The 20,955-nt window shown below is 45.6% G+C and overlaps 1 protein-coding gene across 4 annotated transcripts in view; it reads right to left on the minus strand.

Moving 5' to 3' along the window:
• The window catches only part of DOCK1 (dedicator of cytokinesis 1), a 542,700-nt gene that overhangs the window by 476,360 nt on the left and 45,385 nt on the right, over positions 1-20,955 (minus strand). For all 4 annotated transcript variants that reach the window (XM_017944437.3, XM_017944438.2, XM_017944436.3 and 1 more), the window contains exon 2: positions 4,329-4,412. In XM_017944437.3, the coding sequence (XP_017799926.1) occupies positions 4,329-4,412 (84 nt within the window). The remainder of the gene's footprint in view (positions 1-4,328; positions 4,413-20,955) is intronic.

Here is a 20,955-nt window from a genome sequence, read left to right on the forward strand (position 1 = left end):
CAAACAGCACAAGAACACAGGCAAACGAGAGGCCACTTCAAACACAGCAGAAAGGTTTTCTATGGGAGGCAGGAGGAGGAAGGGCCAAGCAGTAGGCATGAAAGGCAAGGAGTTGTGTGTCTTTATTTAATGTTCATAGACCGTCGATTCCTCTTCTAATGGCATTCCTAAGCAAAATGAAAACCTACGGTTTTCCTCCCCATGATTTTTGGCATGCACTATTTCTTCAACAAAGTGAGCCCACACACCATGTGCCAGAGACCACACTGGGCACCACAAATACAGAAAGAGATTAGACCCAATCTCTGTCCTCCATGAGCTCAGAAACTGGAAGGGCCCTAAGACAAGCAGGGGTCACACCACAAACCCTGCTGCAAGACAAGAGTTCAGCATGAAGGAGAGAGGATGTCCCGGCAGAGGTTTTGCACCGGAGAGTGAGAGAACAGAACAGAACCATTACCTGGCTGCTCTGGGGACATAGCGAAGAGGGGATGAGGCTGGGAGGAGAAAGACTCACAGCTGTTATAGAATTAACTTCTCCCTGGCACAGCTTGCAAGTGGCCTCCACGTAGTCAACCAACTTGCTCCAAAAAAAGAGACATCCACCCAGGGAACAAGCAAATGCAGGCAAAACACAGGTCCCAAACTCGGGGAGGGCACAGTCCAGCACAGGAAAATGGCGGTCTAGTCATTATAGAAGAAAACGTATCACTATCCCTTTTGAAGAGCTGAATAAATTAAGTTTGAATGTGGCTGAATCTAAAGGACAATTTCCTCATCCTTGGGCAATGCCTGCAGCTTGCCTCTGGTGCAGCATCTCACTCTGAGGACCCTAAGGAAGCCCTGGGGACCCTATGGAAACAAGTCGACAACAGGATTGGCATGTGGCATGCCCTTGACCAGACAAGAGTCACTCAATCAACACTAGGGACCTGGCCTCACCTCTCCTATCTGGTTGGCCCAGGACATTGTTTCAAGGCAGTGGTCGGCACCAATATGACCTCTCAAAGCTCTTTCCACTTCCACCAGGAGCTAGAAAGTTCATTTTCTTTGTTCTATGTCGAGCCTTTGTGAGCTCGAGAAAGAGAAATTAACCATAACTTGAAGGTAAATTTAGTCTTTGAACCTTAAAATAAAGAGTTATCATCTAGAAATTATATCCTCTGGAGCAAGCTCTGTAATATCCGGGAAAGGATCACAGAAAAAAAGAAAATCAACATGGCTAAACCAAAAAATTGTCTCAGAGGAAAAGGAGAGCCAAGGAAAGAAAAAGAAAATGCCAGACTCTAATACAAGTCATGAAATTTAGACAAAACAAGAGGAAGACATTGGAAAACAAATGGAAGTACATTATTCTCTTTTTATTTAATGACAAAAAGTCACCATGCTTCCCAAAGTCAAAACTATTAATACTTCTCCAAATGCATTTCTCTCATTAGATTCAGATTAAAACCAAAAAGTTAGTTGAGAAGGAACGGAAATTCATTTTATGCTAAAGAGTCTTTACAAAGACTGAAATATTTTCATCAGAATCTAGAAAGACTGACTAGCCCAGAAAATTAATGTTCACTGTAGACATCTTATCATGATGTCGGTCAAAAAGTCAAACGCCTGCAATCAGATATTCTTAAAGTTACATGTATTACAAGGACCACAGTCATACCTGAGGATTCACTGTTTAAAAAACACATTCCTCAGCCGGGCGTGGTGGCGAGCACACCTGTAATCCCAGCTACTCAGGAGGCTGAGGCAGGAGAATCCCTTGAACCCAAGAGGCAGAGGTTGCAGTGAGCTGAAATTGCACCACCGTACTCCAGCCTGGGCAGCAGAGCAAGCCTCCATCTCAAAAAAAAAAAAAAAAAAACACCACCACACACACATTCCTCTTAAGAAGCAAAGAACAAGACTGCAGTCCCCACATGCCCAGGGGCCACAGGAAATCATTAACTATTCAGGAATGACATCATTGCCCAGTGTTTGTTAACCAGGATTTCAACTTCAACTGACCCGCAGCAAAAGTAAAAAAAAGATACAAGAGCATTTCCCTTCAGATCAGAAAAGTGTCTGAGATGAGTGGTTTGATCCTTAACCTCTACTTAATTTCTCTCTGTCTCCTCTCAGGCACACGCAGCATGTACTGAGAGGAGCTAAGGGAACACAGCTGTCAGCTGTAAACACGGAAAATAAGCAGAAGCCCCCATCACAGCTACTCATCCGCTTAAGGACTGGGACTGGTTTTGCAGAGCTGCACTGGCTTCCAGGCAGAGGCCACTAAAGATGATTTTTTTTTTCAAATAGGACTTTTTTAGGGAAGGTACAGCATGCATCAGATGGGGAAATAAGGGCTATGAACATGGGTCTGTTAATAGGTCTGTGTTTCTCAGAGGAGTCTACCAGGAGCTGGTCACAGTTTGCCTAGAGCAGGGAAGCTTGGCACTACTTCATTCCTCGTAAAGTGGATTTCAAGCTGGAAGTTCAATTTGGTGATTACTATGGGATGTCTTCGATTTGCCCTCTCACCCCCACCTCCTATGTGGAAGGGTTTTGCTAAAACCCTTTGTGAAAAAGCAATTTTGCTACTGAAATTATCCTTTTTATTCATATGCTATATGGGAACCACCCTTTCAAGCAGGAAATTAAGCCGACAACAATAAGAAAACACAATCTTACCAAAACCTCCAGATCTGAACAGTCTTTAAAAAATCAAGCCCATCATTTCTTCCCTTCTGTGCAACAATAACCACAGCATAAAAAGAAATATGGCCTGCTCAAATTATTTGCAAAACACAAAATACAAAAACAAACTGTCTGAAAAGTCAAGGATGTTGGAAAACCACTGTCACCAACAGTTTATTTATTGGATAATTATAACAATTGCTTCAGGCTGGGCGTGGTGGCTCACACCTGTAATCCCAGCACTTTGGGAGGCCGAGGTGGGCAAATCACCTAAGGTCGGGAGTTGGAGACCAGCCTAACCAACATGGAGAAACCCCGTCACTACTGAAAATACAAAATTAGGTGGGTGCAGTGGCGCATGCCTATAATCCCAGCTACTTGGGAGGCTGGGGCAGGAGAATCGCTTGAACCCGGGAGGCAGAGGTTGTGGTGAGCCAAGATCATGCCACTGCACTCCAGCCTGGGAAACAAGAGCAAAACTCTGTCTCAAAAAAAAAAAAATTGCTTCATTGGATGGCATCCCATATAACTGTGATAAATCTCTGTTCATCCCAAGAAAATGGGTATTACAGGTTTAAAAAAGAAGGAAAGGAAATAAGAGATATGAAAACTGTGGTCCTCTGAGACATACTGCTAATAAATCTAAGTGAGGACATTAAAAGAAAAAGTCTCAGTTCACATCAAACACATCAAAACAATGAAGCAGGCCGGGCGCAGTGGCTCGCGCCTGTAATCCACACTCTGAGAGGCCGAGGCAGGCAAATCACTTGAGCTCAGGAGTTCAGGACCAGCCTGGGAAACATGGAGAAACCCTGTCTCTACAAAAAATATAAAAATCAGCGGAGTGTGGTAGCATGCACCTGCAGTCCCAGCTACTTGGGGGGCTGAGGTGGGAAGACTTGAGCCCAAGGGGTAGAGGCTACCTGCGGTGAGCTGTGATTGTGCCACTGCACTCCAACCTGAGTGACAGAGCAAGACCCTGTCTCAAAAACAAAACAATGAAGTAAACTAAAATATCTTAAACCTACTTTTTATAAAGTGGTCAACTATTAACAATCAAGATTTACACATGCTTGGCCAGGCAGAGTGGACCACACCTGTAATCCCAGTACTTTGGGAGGCTGAGGCAGGCAGATCATTTGAGGTCAGGAGTTCAAGACCAGCCTGAACAACATGGTGAAATGCAGTCTCTACTAAAAATACAAAAAAATTAGCCAGGCATGGTAGCAGGCAGCTGTAGTCCCAGCTACTTGGGAGGCTAAGGCACAAGAGTCACTTGTACCTGGGAGGCAGAGGCTGCAGTGAGCTGAGATTACACCACGACACTCCAGCCTGGGTGAGTGCACTCCAGCAAGACTCTGTCTCAAAAGAAAAAAAAAAAAAAAAAAGAGATTTACACGTGCTTGCAGAATAAGGAGCCAATGAGTTTAAAAATGGGAATTTCAGTTTTAAGTTCATCTTAATAAAGTATTAAACAACAGACAGCCTCACTACTACCCTTACGTGAAACAGGATCCATTTGCAAGAAAAGTGAGCCTGAGAAGGGAGCATGACTATCTATGTAACAGAGGAATGCTTTGCCCAGCAGGCACTGAGAAGGTGTGCCATCTACCCAAACATGTACGAGAAAAGATACCAAGAGGCATACGCACCTTCATATGTTTCTAAGATGTGCACAGTGTCTCCGATCTGTAAAGAAAGTTCATCCGCTCCTCTGGCATCGTAGTTATAAAAAGCTGTGATGAAAAAGGGGAAATATATTAGTAATAGTAAAGATAGAAGTGACCATGCGAGTCGTGTTGGCTTGTTTTAATGTTGTTGTTTTTAATACTGAAATACGTTCAGTCGCTGCCTGGATCATCCTCTCTGATACCCACAGAAGTGGCCTTTTCTTTCAGACAAACATAAAGGGTCAATAGTTTAAGGAGGAGAAATTCATAACTACCCGCGACGCCAGATGACCATAACTGACATAAGAAGACATTGTTAATAGCATTCTGATCGACACTTCAATACTATCTTTTATTTCCACTACTAGATTTTTTTTATTTTTCTAACTATGAATCAATTGCACATGGACTAAATATCCTTGGGAAACCAAATTAACAAAAAATTATCATATTGCAATGTTGATATTAAACCAATAGATGACATTACAATCACAGTAGACAAAAATATGTCCTATGTTAGAAGAAATCCTTAAAACTGACAATGATAAGCAAGAAATGTCTGAAATCCCATGTTTATCCTGACATAAAGTTGTTCCTATTTTGCAAAAGGATAATATTGCTCCTACATAAGCCCCTAAAAAGTCATACCATTAAATTCAAACCACACTTTTGCTCATGCATTATAGAATAAAGGCAACAGTCACTGGTGTAAAAAGGATGCTACAAAGTGTTTTAAGGCCCAAAAAGTATTCGACTAGCCCACCCTCAATTCAAAAATATATATATTAATGTTCCTCCCACCCAACAGCCTCTACCTAAAAGGATATAGCATTCAATATAAAACTCATCTTCAAAATCCCCGATCAAAGTTCTCATCCATCCATCCTCCACAGCCCAGCCAGGCGAGGCTACGCACAAAAGGCACCTTCATTGTGGCAGACCTCTAAAATCCTCTAAAATTAAACCATGTCATGTGCAAACTCCTCTGGCAAGCACGGGCCACCGTACCTTCCCACCACACGCTCCCTTCCCTGGGTCCTTGCTTCTACTGAAGGAAAGAAGCCGGTTCAGCCCATATCTTTGGGTACCAACTTCTCCCTCGCCAGCTGGGCCTTCCCACTGGGTGCACCTCATCACAAAAGCCAGACCCAAGTCCGTGTTTGATCTTTCAACTCCGCTCTTCCAAAGAGTCCTGGCACCACACAAAGCTTCCCGTCTCTTGTTCTGTATGAGCCAGTCTTATTTCAGATGTGTGTGTTAAGACATCCCCAACTGGCCTGGCGCGGTGGCTCACGCCTATAATCCCAGCACTTTGGGAGGCCGAGACAGGCGGATCACGAGGTCAGGAGATTGAGACCATCCTGGCTGACACGGTGAAACCCTGTCTCTACTAAAAAATACAAAAAACTAGCCAGGCGAGGTGGCGGGCGCCTATAGCCCCAGCTACTCGGGAGGCTGAGGCAGGAGAATGGCATGAACCCGGGAGGCGGAGCTTGCAGTGAGCTGAGATCCGGCCACTGCACTCCAGCCTGGGCAACAGAGCGAGACTCCATCTCAAAAAAAAAAAAAAGTTCCCAACTGAAGAAAAGTCACCAGAGAGCAGAGCCACCCCCCTTTCAATGTTTCCTGCCCACACCTCCAAGGACAGGACAGTGCTTAGCTATACAAGGAATGGCCTCCATAAACCCAAGCTGCCTGAGCTGAGCCTTGGGCTGTAAGTCCAGAATTTCAGGGGCACGCAGCCTCCTGGTGTTCATGTCCATGGTCTCTACAGATAGCTAAAGTGGGTAGGGCGGCACCTCTCCCCGAGCACCTGGGTGCCTGCCCCCCGGCAAACAACCTGCTCTATCTTCGGGTTTGCAATGGCCAGAATAAGGACAGAATACTGACCTCACAGAATTGTGTGTGCATTCTGTGTCTTAGAGAAAATGATGCCCATGCTGGATTTGGCACAACGGGGTCCATGGTGAACACTCAGGTAACGGTGAAGGCCTTTCTTTTGGTTGTATTTTTTTACTGCTATCAAGACATCTACCATTACCTGAATTCTTGTTAGAAAGCCAAAGCAAGCACTTTGCCACATGTGCACAAAAATTCTATAATATCAAAAGCCATACCTATGATATTGAAAATTCTATTTCCTCAGGTATTTTCCTATATTTTCCCCAAAATTCATAAAATTTAAGTGTCCTCAACTGACAAAGATGGTTATTAGTAGTTATTAAGTTTATTTAGTATTTTACAGTGAATCTTTAACACGAAATAAGTGCATCAGATGAAGGAAGCCCAGGGCAGAGGCTGGACTTCCCCAGCTCAGCATGATCATATTCTTAAACCTTCAGGAACCATAAACGCATTTATCACAGTTCTTAACAGCATCCCCGCCAGCACGCCTATTCTGTTCTAGATGTGGGGAAAAATAAACACGTCAAAAATCATAAAAATGAAATAAAATGAGCGCATCAAGGGTAAATACATTCAGGCACATGTGAATTTGTAAAGCACATACACATGATTCCTTCCTTCCTGTTTCACCTCTAAATACCCTACTCCCCAATCCCTAAAGCAGACAGTGGAAAGCAGTGATTAAAATCTCATACATGGATATGGAAACTTCTAATTTAACTATGAAGTGAGCCAGACAACCCATGATTTTGTAGATAAGAAAAAGAAGAGCCTCAGGGGTTATACACATGGCCCCAAATCATGCAACCCAGTCAAGATCACAACCCCAGATGCCCAGCCCCTAGCCCTTTGTTTTAGGATTAATGATTAAATAATCCCATACATGAAGACAAATTAAAAGACAACTTTGCAAGGGTATTTGACAAGGGAGTAGGAGAGGCGGGCAGAAAGGTGCAGATAGAGTAACAGCCCTCCAAAGATGACTCCAAAAGGCTCCCAGGGTCTGTCCGTCACCTTTCACGGCCACAGGGGCACTGCGAGGGTGATTAAATTCAGGATCTTGGCTGGGTATGGTGGCTCACGCCTGGAATCTCAACACTTTGGGGGGATTACTTTTGGGAGGCTGAGGCAGGCAGATCACTTGAGGCCAGGAGTTCAAGACCAGCCTGGCCATCAAGGTGAAACCCTGTCTCTACTAAAAATACAAAAAAGATAGCCAGGAGAGGTGGTGGGCACCTGTAATTCCAGCTACTCGAGAGGCTGAGGCAGGAGAATCACTTGAACCTGGGAAGCGGAGGTTGCAGTGCACTGCACTCCAGCCTGGGTAACAGAGCAAGACTCTGTCTCAAAAAAAAAAAAAAAAAAAATTAGGATCTTGAGATGAGGGTTAATCCTGGATCATCCAGGTGGGCCCAATGTAATCACAAAGGTCCTTAAAAGAGGAAGACAGGAAGGTCAGAGTCAGAGACAAGGAGAGGAGGTCGAAGAGATGCAAGAAAGAGGCAAAGCAAGCTGAGGAACACAGTGGCCTCGGGAAGCTGGAAGGGGTGAGGAAGCGCAGGCTCCCCCACAGCCCTGAGGGAGCATGGGCCACTGACACCTGCACTTTAGGACACTGAATCTCGTGTTTTAGCCCCTGAGTTTGTGGCAATTCATCACAGCAGCAATAGGAAATTCGTACAAGGAGGCGTCTGACAAGCAATCTGAAAGTGGTACTTTGTGGTTCACTGATTCACTCCTTAAGGCAGCTGGAACAAGGGTCTCCACTGCAGGCCCCTAAACCCAGACAAGTCCAGGGCTGTGGTTCCCAATTCTTGAGTGATATGAGAAAAACAAGAACCATGTAGGGAATTTTTTTTAAGTGAATCCAAAAGTATGTAATGTGAGAGGCTATCTTTTATGCTGATTATTTGGCCTTTCACAGTTGCCCCTTCTTAGGAGGTGAGAGCAAGGACTTCTTGTCTCCTTTAAGAAGGATGAGGATGACAAACGGCATCTGATTTAAGATGTCTTCACCTGACGTGTGACGTCCTACAAAGACGGCGGCCTTTTTGCTGATCGCTCAGTTCTGCTTCTTCAATTTCCTGATCCGTTAGGGTCTGGGAACAACTCCACAGGGAACAGGGTCATGGCATCCCATTCACATCCTGGCAAGGGTGGCACCAGCCTCCCTCTGGGTGGTGGGCTGAATGCCTACTACATTCTCCCTGGTCGAGTCCATCTTCCTTTTATGATGGCCTGGCTGCAGACGAGCATCTTCAGATCCACATGAATTTCTCGACCCTGGACAGCAGACGCCAGTGTAGAAGCTGGACATGTGTGAGATGTGAAGTGGGAAAGCAGACAGAGATAAACGAAGCACCAAGTTCTTTGCTTGGATGATGTTTTGGTTTTTTGGGGTTTTTTCCCTTTTTCAAGGAGAGTCTGCAGCAGCCCAGAGTGAGTGGATCTTTTCCCTAAAATAAAACATTAACAGCCTGCACTGTGCCTCATGCAGCTGTGCCTTATCAGAGACCTAAAAAGGTACTGCCATCACCTCTGTTCAGTCTGATTGTCTATGAACAAGCTGCCCAGGAAAATGCAAAGCGAACCACAATGAGGTATGATCCCATCCCAGTTAGGAGAGTTAGTATCAAGAAGACAAAAAATAACAAATGCCAGTGGGGTTCAGAGATAAGGGAACCGTTAGACACTTGGTGGGAATGCCATTATAGACAACAATATGGAGGTTCCTTTAAAAACTACAAATAAAACCACCATACGATCCAGCAATCCCACCGCTGGGCGTTTATCCGAAGGAGAGGAAATCAGTGTATCAGAGGGACATCTGCAACCCTACGTTTCCTGCAGCACTATTCATAATACCTGAGATACCCAATCAACCTAGGTGTCCAACACGGATGAATAAAGAAAATCAACAAGAAAATCAACGTAGGCGTCCAACAACAAATGAATGGATACAAAACAATGTGGTATATTCACATAATGGAATACAATTCAGCCATTGAAAAAAACATAGTATCTTGTCATTCCCAACAATATGGATGGAATTGGAGGACATTAAGTGAAATACAACAGGAACAGAAAGTTAAACACCACAGGTTCTCACTCATAGGTGGAAGCTAAAAAAAAATTGAGCTTATAGAAGTAAAAAGGAGAACAGAGGATACTAGAGCCTAAGAAGGGTAGGGGGAAGTGGGGATAGGGAGAAATTTGCTAAAGGATATAAAATTACAGCTAGGTAGGAGAAATAAGTTCTAGTGTTCTATAGTTCCTTAGGATGACTACAGTTAACCATAATATACCATACAGTTTCAAATGGCTGGAAGGAAGATACTGAAATGATAAATGTTTGAGATGAGAGACATGCTAATTACCCTAATCTGATCACCATACTTCATATGCACCACATCAACATGTACCCCATAAATACATACAATTATATCATCTCAACTGATGCAGAAAAAGCATTTAAGGAACTGTAACACCCATTCAGGGAAAAGCAAAAAAACCAACTTGACTACTCTCACTTGAGAAAAAACACTACAGTCCATCAACCCACTTCACAGATGAAAACAGAGGTCTACAGGGGCATTGTGACTAGCTCAAGGTGCACAGTGAGCTGATGGAAGCCCTGGAATCCTCGGGCTTCCCTCCCAGGCTATCTCACCACTCCACACTGCCTGGCCCAAGACTTCATCACTCCTCAATGAGATGTACAGTCTTCCCTTCTCTCCACCACCAGTTACTTTCCTGAACTCTCGCTCCAAAGCCTCGACCATTTCGCCCGGCATTCTGAATGATGCCTCATTTCTCCAGCACCCAACCCACCTTTCCATCTCATCTCAGCCCCTCGGCTCCACCTGCCCTGCCAGGCCTGCCACACGCTCCTCTGCAGCTGAAAATCCTTCCTCCCTCCGCCTCTGACTACCCCACTTGTCTACAAGGCCTGCCTTTAATTCCACAGCCTTCTCCAGGCCCTAACAGAATTATTTCTCCCCCTACCAAGAAGTTACAAGCAGACCTAAATGAACGGCTTGCTTCTGAACTCCCTGTACGCTGTGTGCCACCCCACAACCTCGTAGAGTTGCTCATCTATATGTCTGTCTCTCCCATCAGACACAAACTCCTTGAGAGAGGCAAATATTTATTAATCATTGGATTTCCCACAGTAGCTAAAACCATACCTTGCAGGCACTCAATAAAAATACACTGAATTTAACCAGATCCCAAAGTATTCTTCCTCGCGCAGTCTCAAAGAGCGAAAGCAAAAGCTGTAGCATTTGTTCGTCTTCAAAACGCTCTTGCCCTCTGCAAAAAGATCCAGCGGCTGAGACTTAATCAATAAGAAAGAGAAACACAATATTAGCTTTGCCAGCTCTGCTTTGGGTCTTTTTGATCTAAGGAGATAGCCCACCCGCCATCAGTGCTCAGGTCCAAAGCTTCCCCAAAGCATCAAAGGCCGGGGGTGGCCATACATTACTCCTCGAAATCAACTCAGCTCAGTCTCTGCCTCTCTCGCACACCACTGAAACATGATTTCAAGACTTCAAGTAGCAACTTAAACGTTAATTAATTCTTTTAAAGTCAATTTGTGAAAATTAACTGCTCTATCTGTGTTCTCATTTCCTTTCTCTTGCCTTCAGTTGGAAAAGCTTTTCAATGGTATGCATCTTCTCAGGGCTGGGGGAAATACAGGCCATGTCTTCACACGGCCGGCCCGAGGCCAGGGCCCTCCCTGTCTGTGCTCCAACAGGGTTTCACCCTAGGGCCATCCACCTGGTCTGGAACTTCACACAGCCTACACGTTTGCCTGGTCCATGCAGGTACCTTGCATTTCCTAAGCCTCCACAGGCCCCTGCGCTGGTCTACACTGAGCTGGGCTTGGAGAGAGGAGATAAGCCAGATGTAACCCCAGAGAGGAAATCAGCCTAAGCCAGTTCTCCAAGGAACAACCTTTCACCGAGCCCTTCAGGAAACAGCATGTAGACAGAATCAGAACAAGCGTCTACGACCTGAAGCAAAATCCTTCCACTGCTTTTGTTTGGGGACAAATGCCTTAGGCTGGATTAGAGCCTCCCAGAGAGATAAGCCTGAATCCAAGCACTTACTGTATCACACTGCCACCATTTAACCACCTGTTCTCTTCCACTTGACTGTGAGCCTCTCAAGGACAAAAATCTGCATCTTATTTTTCCCAATCATCTAAAAACACCTGGCACACAGCAGGGGAGGGAGTGAGGGAAGGAAGGAAGGAAGGATGGAAGGGAGGAAGGGAGGGAGGAAGGGAGGAAGGGAGGAAGGGAGGAAGGGAGGAAGGGAGGGAGGAAGGAAGGAAGGAAGGAAGGAAGGAAGGAAGGAAGGAAGGAAGGAAGGAAGGAAGGGACAAAGGGAGGGAGGGAGGGAGGGAGGGGAGAATAAAAGCAATAACATGCTTGGAAATAATCTTAAGGAGGTACAAGACTTGTACACTAAAACAAAATGTTGCTGAGAGAAATAAAAGACATGAACAAATTGAAAAATATTTGTGTTCATGGAATGGAAGACTTAGTATTGTTAAGATGTCAATGCTGATCCAAAACGATATACAGATTCAATACAATTCCTATCAAAATCCCAATGACATTTTCCACAGAAATAGAAAAACCCATCTCAAAGGTCCCAGATTAGCCAAAACAATCTTGAAAAACAAAAACAAAATTGGAGGCCTGATTTCAATACCTACTACAAAGCTACAGTAATCAAAACAGTGTGGTACTGTCATAAAGACAAATATACAGACAAATGGGATAGAACAGAGAACCCAAAAGTAAACCCTCACATAGAAAGTCAAATGATTTCAACAAAGATACCAAGACTATTCAATGGGGAGAGGACAGTCTTTTCCACAAATGGTGCTGGGAAAACTGGATATCCACTTGCAAAAAATAATAATAATAAAGTTGGACTATTATATCATTCACAAAAATTAACTCAAAATGGATGAAAGACCTAAACATAAAGCTAAAACTATAAAATTCTTAGAAGAAAACCTAGAGGAACAACTTCATGACACTGGATTTGGCAATGATTTACTGGATATTATATCAAAAGTACAGGCAACAAAAGAAAAGATAGCTAAGTTGGACTTCATCAAAATTAAAAACTCTTGTGCATTAAAGAACATTATTAACGGAGAGAAAAGGTAACCCACAGAAGGGGGAAGAAAGTATTTACAAATCCCATATCCGATAAGGGAATGGTATCCAGAACATATAAAGAATTCCTGGGGGCTGGGCACGGTGGCTCATGCCTGTAATCCCAGCACTTTGGGAGGCTGAGGCAGGCAGATCACTTGAGGTCAGGAGTTGGAGACCAGCCTGGCCAACATGGTGAAATCCCAACTCTACTTAAAAAAAAGGCAAAAATTGGTCGGGGGTGGTGGCTCACATCTATAATCTCAGCACTTTGGGAGGCCAAGGTGGGCAGATCACCTGAGGTCAGGAGTTAGAGATCAGCCTGACGAACAGAGAAATCCCATCTCTACTAAAACTGCTAAATTAGTCGGGCGTGGCAGCACGTGCCTGGAGTCCCAGCTACTTGGGAGGCTGAAGCAGGAGAACTGTTTGAACCGAGGAGACGGAGGTTGCAGTGAGCCAAGATTGTGCCACTACATTCCAGGCTGGGCAACAAGAGCAAAACTCCATCTAAAAAAAAAAAAATGAGTCGGGCATGGTGGCACATGCCTGTAGGTAGTCCCAGCTACTTGGGAGACTGAGGCAGGGGAATCGCTTGAACCTGGGAGGCGGAGGTTGCAGTGAGCCAAGAGCACACCACTGCACTCCAGTCTGAGTGACAGAGTGAGACTCTGTCTCAATAAAATTAAAAAAGCAAAAACCAAAACAGAAAATAACAACCTTGGTGAGGACGTGAGGAAACCGGAACTCTGCAAGTTACTGGTGGGCATCCAAAATGGTGCCGCTGCTGTAGAAAGCAGCAAATGACCATGAGATCCAGCAATCCCACTTCTGGATACCTACCCAAGAGAACCAAAAGCAGGGTCTGCAATAGACATTTGTACATCCATGTTCACAGCAGCATTATTCACAACAGCCAAAAAGTGGAACCAACCCAAGTATCCATCAACGGGTAAATTACTCAACAAAAACGTTACATAGACATACAGTGGAGTATCATTCGGCCTTAAAAGAAAGGACACGTTGACACATTACAACACGGATGAACCTTGAAGACACCGAAGATATTATGCTGCATGAAATAAGCCAGTCACAAACAAATACAGTACCTTACATGAGGTTCCTCTTCCTCGAGTTGTCAAACTCAGAGACAAGTAAGAAACGAAAGTAAGAAAGGTGGTTGCCAGGGGCTGGGAGGACGAAGGAGGAGTGAGTTAGTGTTTAATGGATGCTGAGTTTCACTGGGGAAGACAGAGTTGTATTTTTAGTAGACAGGGTTTCTCTATGTTGGCCAGTCTGGTCTCGAACTCCTGACCTAAAGTGATCCACCCGCCTCAGCCTCCCAAAGTGCTGGGATTACAGGCATGAGCCACCGCGCCTGGCCCCACCCCACATTTCTAAAAAGGACACCACTTTCAAAGTCACCAAGTTACTCCTATTGGGTTCGTATCTTTCTTAGGAACAGAAAGATTGTGTCTCTGCCAATAAAATCCCCTGAGGCAGTATTTCATGCACTGTTTGGATAATAGAATCAAGGAGTCATCTACATAATTAAGGAAACAGAGCTAGCTGGGCCTGGTGAGACAGGGGAACCATCATTTGTTATTCAATATTTCTTTTTGGCTTTTAGTTGGAAACAGGTGGGAGGGATGGTGAAGATAAGAATGTGAAAAGAAATATACAAAAGAGCCTTTCCTCACATTCTAATTGAACTGATAGACACAATAAAAGACATTTTAATATCTTTCTTCAGAATAAAATATCTCTGTATGCCTTATCCACAACTAGCACCAACTATCTTTTCTTTTTTTTTTTTTGAGACAGAGTCTCGCTCTCGTCGCCCAGGCTAGAGTGCAGTGGCACGATCTCAGCTCACTGCAACCTCCACCTCCCGGGTTCAAGCGATTCTCCTAAGCCTCCTGAGTAGCTGGGATTACAGGCATGCGCCACCACGCCCGGCTGATTTTTGTATTTTTAATAGAAACGGGGTTTTGCCACGTTGGCCAGGCTGTTCTCGAACTCCTGACCTCACGTGATCCGCCCACCTTGGCCTCCCAAAGCGCTGGGATTACAGGCTTGAGCCACCACGCCCAGACCAACTATCTTATTTCTGTCTAGCCCAAAAGGCCATGGTGCGGAAACACTCAGGCTTCTTAGGAAGCATAATTCTGAGTTGTGGGTAAGTGCTGGCTTTACTGCTATTCCAAGGCAGAACAGTAAGATTCTACTTTTCTACATTTTCATCTCCCATAAAGTCAATTCTAAGATAGAAAAACACTGGCCTCCTTATTGACAGTCTTTGCAAATCTACCCACAAATAAGAAAAGACTTAGCTGACCTGAAAATTAGCTATTTTTGCATTGAATTTTGCTCAGCAGCAAAGAGGCAAGATAGGGGACAAGATTTAATCTCTTTAATCATCCTTCAAATTTATTGCAACTTGGAAAAATATCGGCTAGTGAAATAGTCCAGTACTGACCCCTTGGGAGACAGGGACTTGATGGTGACCTCACCAGGCAAAGCCCATCACTGGCCAGTCCACAGAGGCTCACTGCAGAGTGGCACCAAGACCATTTGGAATGAGAGCCCAGCAGACCCCAGGATCAGGGGCTGGTCCCAGGGAGCTTCCCGATGGGGACCAGCAGGCAGCCAAGACCTCGCCGATGACTGAGCTGAGTGAGGACCATCTTACTTTCTCTGCTATAAACCTGGCCTGGATTTGCACTTCCCCTCACCAGTCAAACGGGTTCTACCTAAAGCGTTCTGTGAAAACAGGCACAGGCCTGGGGACCTTGCAGGGCAGAGCAGACTGGTCTCCACCTAGAAGGACCTAGCAGAAAAAAGGAGAGGCTTGAAAACTTGGGCCTACAGCCAACTATGTGATACTAACTGATAAAGTGACTCTGCCGTGGACCCGAACTCCTCTTCCTGCGCTTCAGAGAAAAGTCTCAAATCATTTGTTCTGCAAAATATGAAGCCACCCCTTCCCTTCTCCTTTCTCACCTGTGTGTCACATCATTAAATCTAATATCAACGGTGACCAACAGGGAAAGGGAAGGACAAAGCGAACGCTTCAGAGTGCTCATTTATTTCTTAATGGCAAAGACTCTACCTATAGTACATATATATACATATATATACATACGTGTGTGTACATATACGTGTGTGTATATGTACGTGTGTATATATACGTGTGTATACATACATATATACGTGTGTATATATGTATATATGTGTGTATATATGTGTATACGTGTGTGTGTATATATGTGTGTGTATATATATGTGTGTGTGTATATATATGTGTGTGTGTGTGTGTGTATATGTATATATTTGAGGGTGGGTCCGTTTATAATTCACAAATAAAGCCTGCAATCATCCAATCATCCTGAAGGAGGCTTTGTCATTATGCAAATATAAACAGATGAGTTCCTGCCAAAGCAAACCACAGAGTCCCCATGCGCCCTCCCACTTCAGGCCTTGGTCCACAGCCCTACCTCTCCCTGGCTTGGCTCTCCAGGCCCCCATCACCTCAGGATGAAACCCTTCCCTGCCACTCCCCCAGAAGAGTCAGAGGCCTCATGTGTACGCTCAACAGCACCCTTGCACACCCAACAATATACCGCCAGGCGACTGCTCACTGCTGCCCATGCCTGTCACATAGCAGGTACCCAATCAAGGTTTCTCAAGTGCAGCCACCACTGAGGACCCCTCCTCTAATCTCCTGTTCCGTGCCCCCCCTACAACACCATAGGACTGGCGACCCCTTGACCTCTCTGCACCTCAAACCTGCATCTTCTCCATCTCGGCATCCGTGCCTAACAGTGCCTGGCACCTGGAGGGCTACAAATGCTCACTGAGTGAATCACTTAACAAATCAACAGAGGAAGTCAAGGCAGTAAAACTATTACCTGAATGTTAAGCCCACTGGAAACCACTGCGGCTTTGCTTACCTTTATTTCAAACAAATAAATGTGGTGGCTCATGCCTGTAATCCCCAGGCAGGCGGATCACCTGAGGTCAGGAGTTCGAGACTAGCCTGACCAACATGGTGAAACCCCATCTCTACCCCAAATACAAAATTAGCTGGGCATGGTGGTGCATGCCTGTACTCCCAGCTACTCCAGAAGCTGAGGCAGGAGAAACCCAGGAGGCAGGGATTGCAGTGAGCTGAGATCATGCCATTGCACTCCAGCCTGGGCAACACGAGCAAAACTCCGACTCAAAAAAAAAAAAAAAAAAGAGAAACTAAAGAGCAGACCAGGATCTTGACTAGCAGAGACAACTTCCAACAGTCTAACCAGGTAGGCATGTCCTGGAGATCCAACCCCTATGTCCAGAAACAAAGCACAATCTATTTCACTTGAAAAACTGGTGCTAACGATCCTCCCCAGGGCAGCTGTGCACACCCTCAAGGAGCTCGGGGCAGCAGCAAAGACTGAGGAGGTCACACTGGCTCTGATCCAGGGCCCACGTGGGGAAGCTGCAGCCTGGCATGTCAGAGGGTCTCCCTTTCCATGTGTGCGCTAAACTCTGGTTTTTTTTTTTTTTTATCTAATCCAAATTCTTATCTAAGGGGTCTGGAAAGTCACGTCCTACAAACCATAAATTCTCATCAGATGGGTTTTATTTAACCCTATATATGGTGATTTACTTTCCAACCTGACTCTGTCATAACGAGACAAAGAAGAAAATCAAAATATTTCACCCAAAACATGTTTCTTTGCCATATTTTGAAATGGCCCTGCAAAGCTGTTTTATGGGGGAAAATCTGTATCTGTAAAGAATCTCTATTAACACAGCTAGATCTTTTTCTTCCAGACCCTCCCAATCCTAAAAAGATAGTAACTAAGATCTGAATAGGAAACATTTGTCATCTATTGTCTCTAAGGGCACTCACTGTAGGACTTCAAAAGAACTTTGGTCTCCACAATATTTACCTTAACTTGAACTTTCCCTTTCTATCTATCTCAGTTCTTTAGACAAACTCAACCAATTGTCAACCAGAAAATGTTTAAATTCACCTACAGCCTGGAAGCCCCTGCTTTGAGGTGTTCCGCCTTTCTGGACCAAACCAATGTATTTCTTAATGTATTTGATGGATGCCTCATGCCTCTCTAAAATGTATAAAATCAAGCTGCACCCTGACCACCTTGGACACATGTTCTCAGGACCTCCTGAGGGCTGTGTCACAGGCCATGGTCACTCATATTTGGCTCAGAATAAAACTCTTCAAATATTTTACAGAGTTCGACTCTTTTTGACACAGGAACCCTCAGCAGTGACCCTCACCTGAAGACATCTGGGTGGAGGGAAACAGCAAGAACTAAGCAGCGCCCACCCCAGAATGAAGAAGATTCCTCAAAGGTCCCCAACCCACTAAAATCAGGAAGACGTCCCTAGAGCCCTGTGGCACATATTCCAGCATACTAATACCCAGGTGCCCAAAGGACTCAGCCTTCTAGAGAAAACCTACCTGCTTTATCTGACAGAGCCCTGACCGCCCCAATGGCTCCAGAATACCCAGCCTCTGGACCTGTACATCAAGACATCGTCATCTCTTGATCACCTTCTACACAGATGTGGGAATACTCACTGTGCCAAAATGCCAAAATGGAGTCCCTGCTCTGGTCCCCATGAGCTGTGACTTCCCTGTCAACCTACCCTCTGTATGGCTGGCTTCTGAAGCCCCAACAAACCCTGTGAATTTACAATTATGGAGCCAAAGAAGCAACATTCCTGGGTATTACACAAAGACCGTGGACCGTAATATCTAATATCTCCAACTACAGAAAAAAGTCAACACCACCATGAGCCATGTAACAAATGGGCATATATACACACATACATATGCTCACATTCATCTACATACATCGCTCACATGCATGTTAGTGGTATAATAGAACACAGTCTTAGAAGATCAGCTCAGTGACTTTTGAATAATTCTATATGCCATGTACACCCAAGATAGGAAGAGATCCAAAAAGTACCCTCAGGCCCCTCTCTAGGAGATTCTTCTCCCAAAACACCGTTTTCTAATTTTTATTACCACAGATAAGTAATAAATGTTAATGCTTACACTCCAAATAAATGGAATTCTACGTACTCCTTTATGTCTGGCTTCTTTAGCTCAACATTTTGAGCCACATGAATGGTGCTGTATCAGCAGTTTGTTATTTTCTATTGTTGAATAGTATTCCATCATATCAACACATCACAATGTGTTTATCCATTCTCCTGTTGATGGACATTTGATATCAACACATCACAACATGTTTATCCATTCTCCTGTTGATGGACATTTGAGTTATTTGTTTCCAGGTTTGAGTTATTATAAATAAGGCTGCAGCCAGGCACAGTGGCTCACACCTGTAAAACCAGCACTTTGTAGAGCTGAGGTGGGAGAATTGCTTGAGCCCACGAGATCAAAACCAGCCTGAGCAACACAGGAAGACCCCATATCTACAAAAAAATATTAGTTAGGCATGATGGTGGGCACCTGCAGTCCCAGCTACTCGGGAGGCTGAGGCAGGATCACTTGAGCCCGGGAGTTGAAGGCTGCAGTGAGCTATGACCGTGCCACTGCAGTCAAGCCTCGGTGACAGAGTGAGACTCTGGTTCTAAAAAAAAGAAAAATGAAGATAAATAAATAAATAAGGCTGGAATGAACATTCCAGCATGAACTTTTTTGTGAATGCATTCTTGGCCCACAGAATTTCAGCTTTGATAGGAGGCATTTGCACTTTTGGAGAAGTTGCACATGCCAAAGGCATCTTCAGGTGAGCCAGCAGCCCAGTGCCGTCCCCAAGCCTGAAGAGTGACACCTCTGTCCATACTGCAACTAGGAGGGAGAAGGCAGGGAAAGGCAGTCACGCCAGGGATTCGCCAAAAAAAATTTAGTTTCTTTGTAGCTGCTTGAAATTCCTCCTCTGTCGTTGTTACATTATTCAGCTTTGATAAAAAAGTAAAACTGAAGATTAAAAACCAATCAAGCCCTCTGTGAGAAAAACAATAAAGCCTAGAGCTTGTCGGTTGTTAATGATGGACCTCAGCACAGGCTGCTGGAGAGGACTCCCTTGCAGAGACCCCTTCCCTGCATCCCCCCATCGGGTACAGCCTGTGCCCAGGGAGAGCCCACGTGCCCTCCAATGTAGGGGTTTCTCAGGTGACAAAGCACTTTGTCTCCTCCCTGTGGGCTCTGGCCTGAGCCTCCTTTAGCATCCTAGGGAGAATGCCCAGTCTGGGCTCTTGCCCACCACGCAGATGAGAGAAGAGTAAGACAGGTGCCCCCGAGGGTGAAGAGACGAAGAGTGAAGAGGTGCCCCTCAACACCCCCGACCCCTCCCCGAGGGGGCCTCACTTCCACTGCCTCACCATAGAGTCCCATTTTCAAGGCTGGTGGCCCCCCACTGCTCAGGACATAATCCCTGGACCTCTGCAGACCAGCCTGGCCACTCCCTCTGAGCCAAGCACTCAACCTCTGGAATCGAGACATGGACTCGGCCCCAAACCCCTGCTCTGTGCCCTGACAGGCAACACGAGCTCTGGGAAGCTCAGTTTCTCCCTGCATGAAACGGGGGGATGACAGCAAAGGGGTCCCTAGTGAGTGTGTATCAGCTTCTATGTATGAAGGCCCATCCAGCTGGGGTTCACCCTACATGTGCCCGATAAACATTTGCTTAGATTTTCGGACGGCCTGAGTGCGAGCTGAGGAGCTGCTTTTCTCTCCCAGCAAGGCACACGGGTGGGGAGCAAGGATCTGCAGTGTCTTCCCATCTTCCTACTGAGCGGCTCAACCGGGCTCCCCTCCTGAGCCCCTCTCCTCCCACTCACTCAGCTGCACCAGGACCTGGTACAGTCACTTCTAACTAGGCAGAGGGTAGGTGCTGGTAGGCTGTAGGCCTTAGCACAAGAAGGTACAAAGTCACTCTCAGATCCTAGAGGTCAGGACACGCACGACCTTCTGCTGGGGAAATCCCAGGCTTCCAGAAGTCCCGACAGGGCAGAGCTCTGGAGGGAGAAGTCTGCTCAGATGTGTTTGCACACCTCGGATGCTGAGTGCTGATGCGCTCTTCCGAGGCACAGGCGGCCCAGACATAGCCCTCTTGTTCCCGGGCTACAACTGCTGCGATCAACAACTGCGCGGTGGCAGCCTGGGCCTGGCCCAGATGCACCGGCTGCAGAGAAGCGGGCATTTCCATACTTGCAGACAGAAACCGAGCAGTGGCGCAGAGTTCATCCCAGCACAGCCTTGGAGGAGGGAGCCAAGGCTCCCGACTTGACGAGACCTGGGCTGCCTGCCTTTGTCATCTGTTTTAACAGGCATATGGACAGGCCTCACCCAAAGGCTACCCTCAACACCACTATCTGAGCCAGCTAGTGTGCAGTGTCAGTTCCCGGAGGACACAGACAAATCTTTTCTTAGTTAACTGCTTGATAAATTTTCCTTCCCTAGATAGCACCCAAAATGTGTGTGGGTGAGCTGCCCTTCACAGAGGGAGCCACTGATCTGCTCACAACCCCTGTGC

This window comes from Papio anubis, chromosome 11, assembly GCF_008728515.1.
Source record: "Papio anubis isolate 15944 chromosome 11, Panubis1.0, whole genome shotgun sequence".
Lineage (NCBI taxonomy): Eukaryota > Metazoa > Chordata > Mammalia > Primates > Cercopithecidae > Papio > Papio anubis.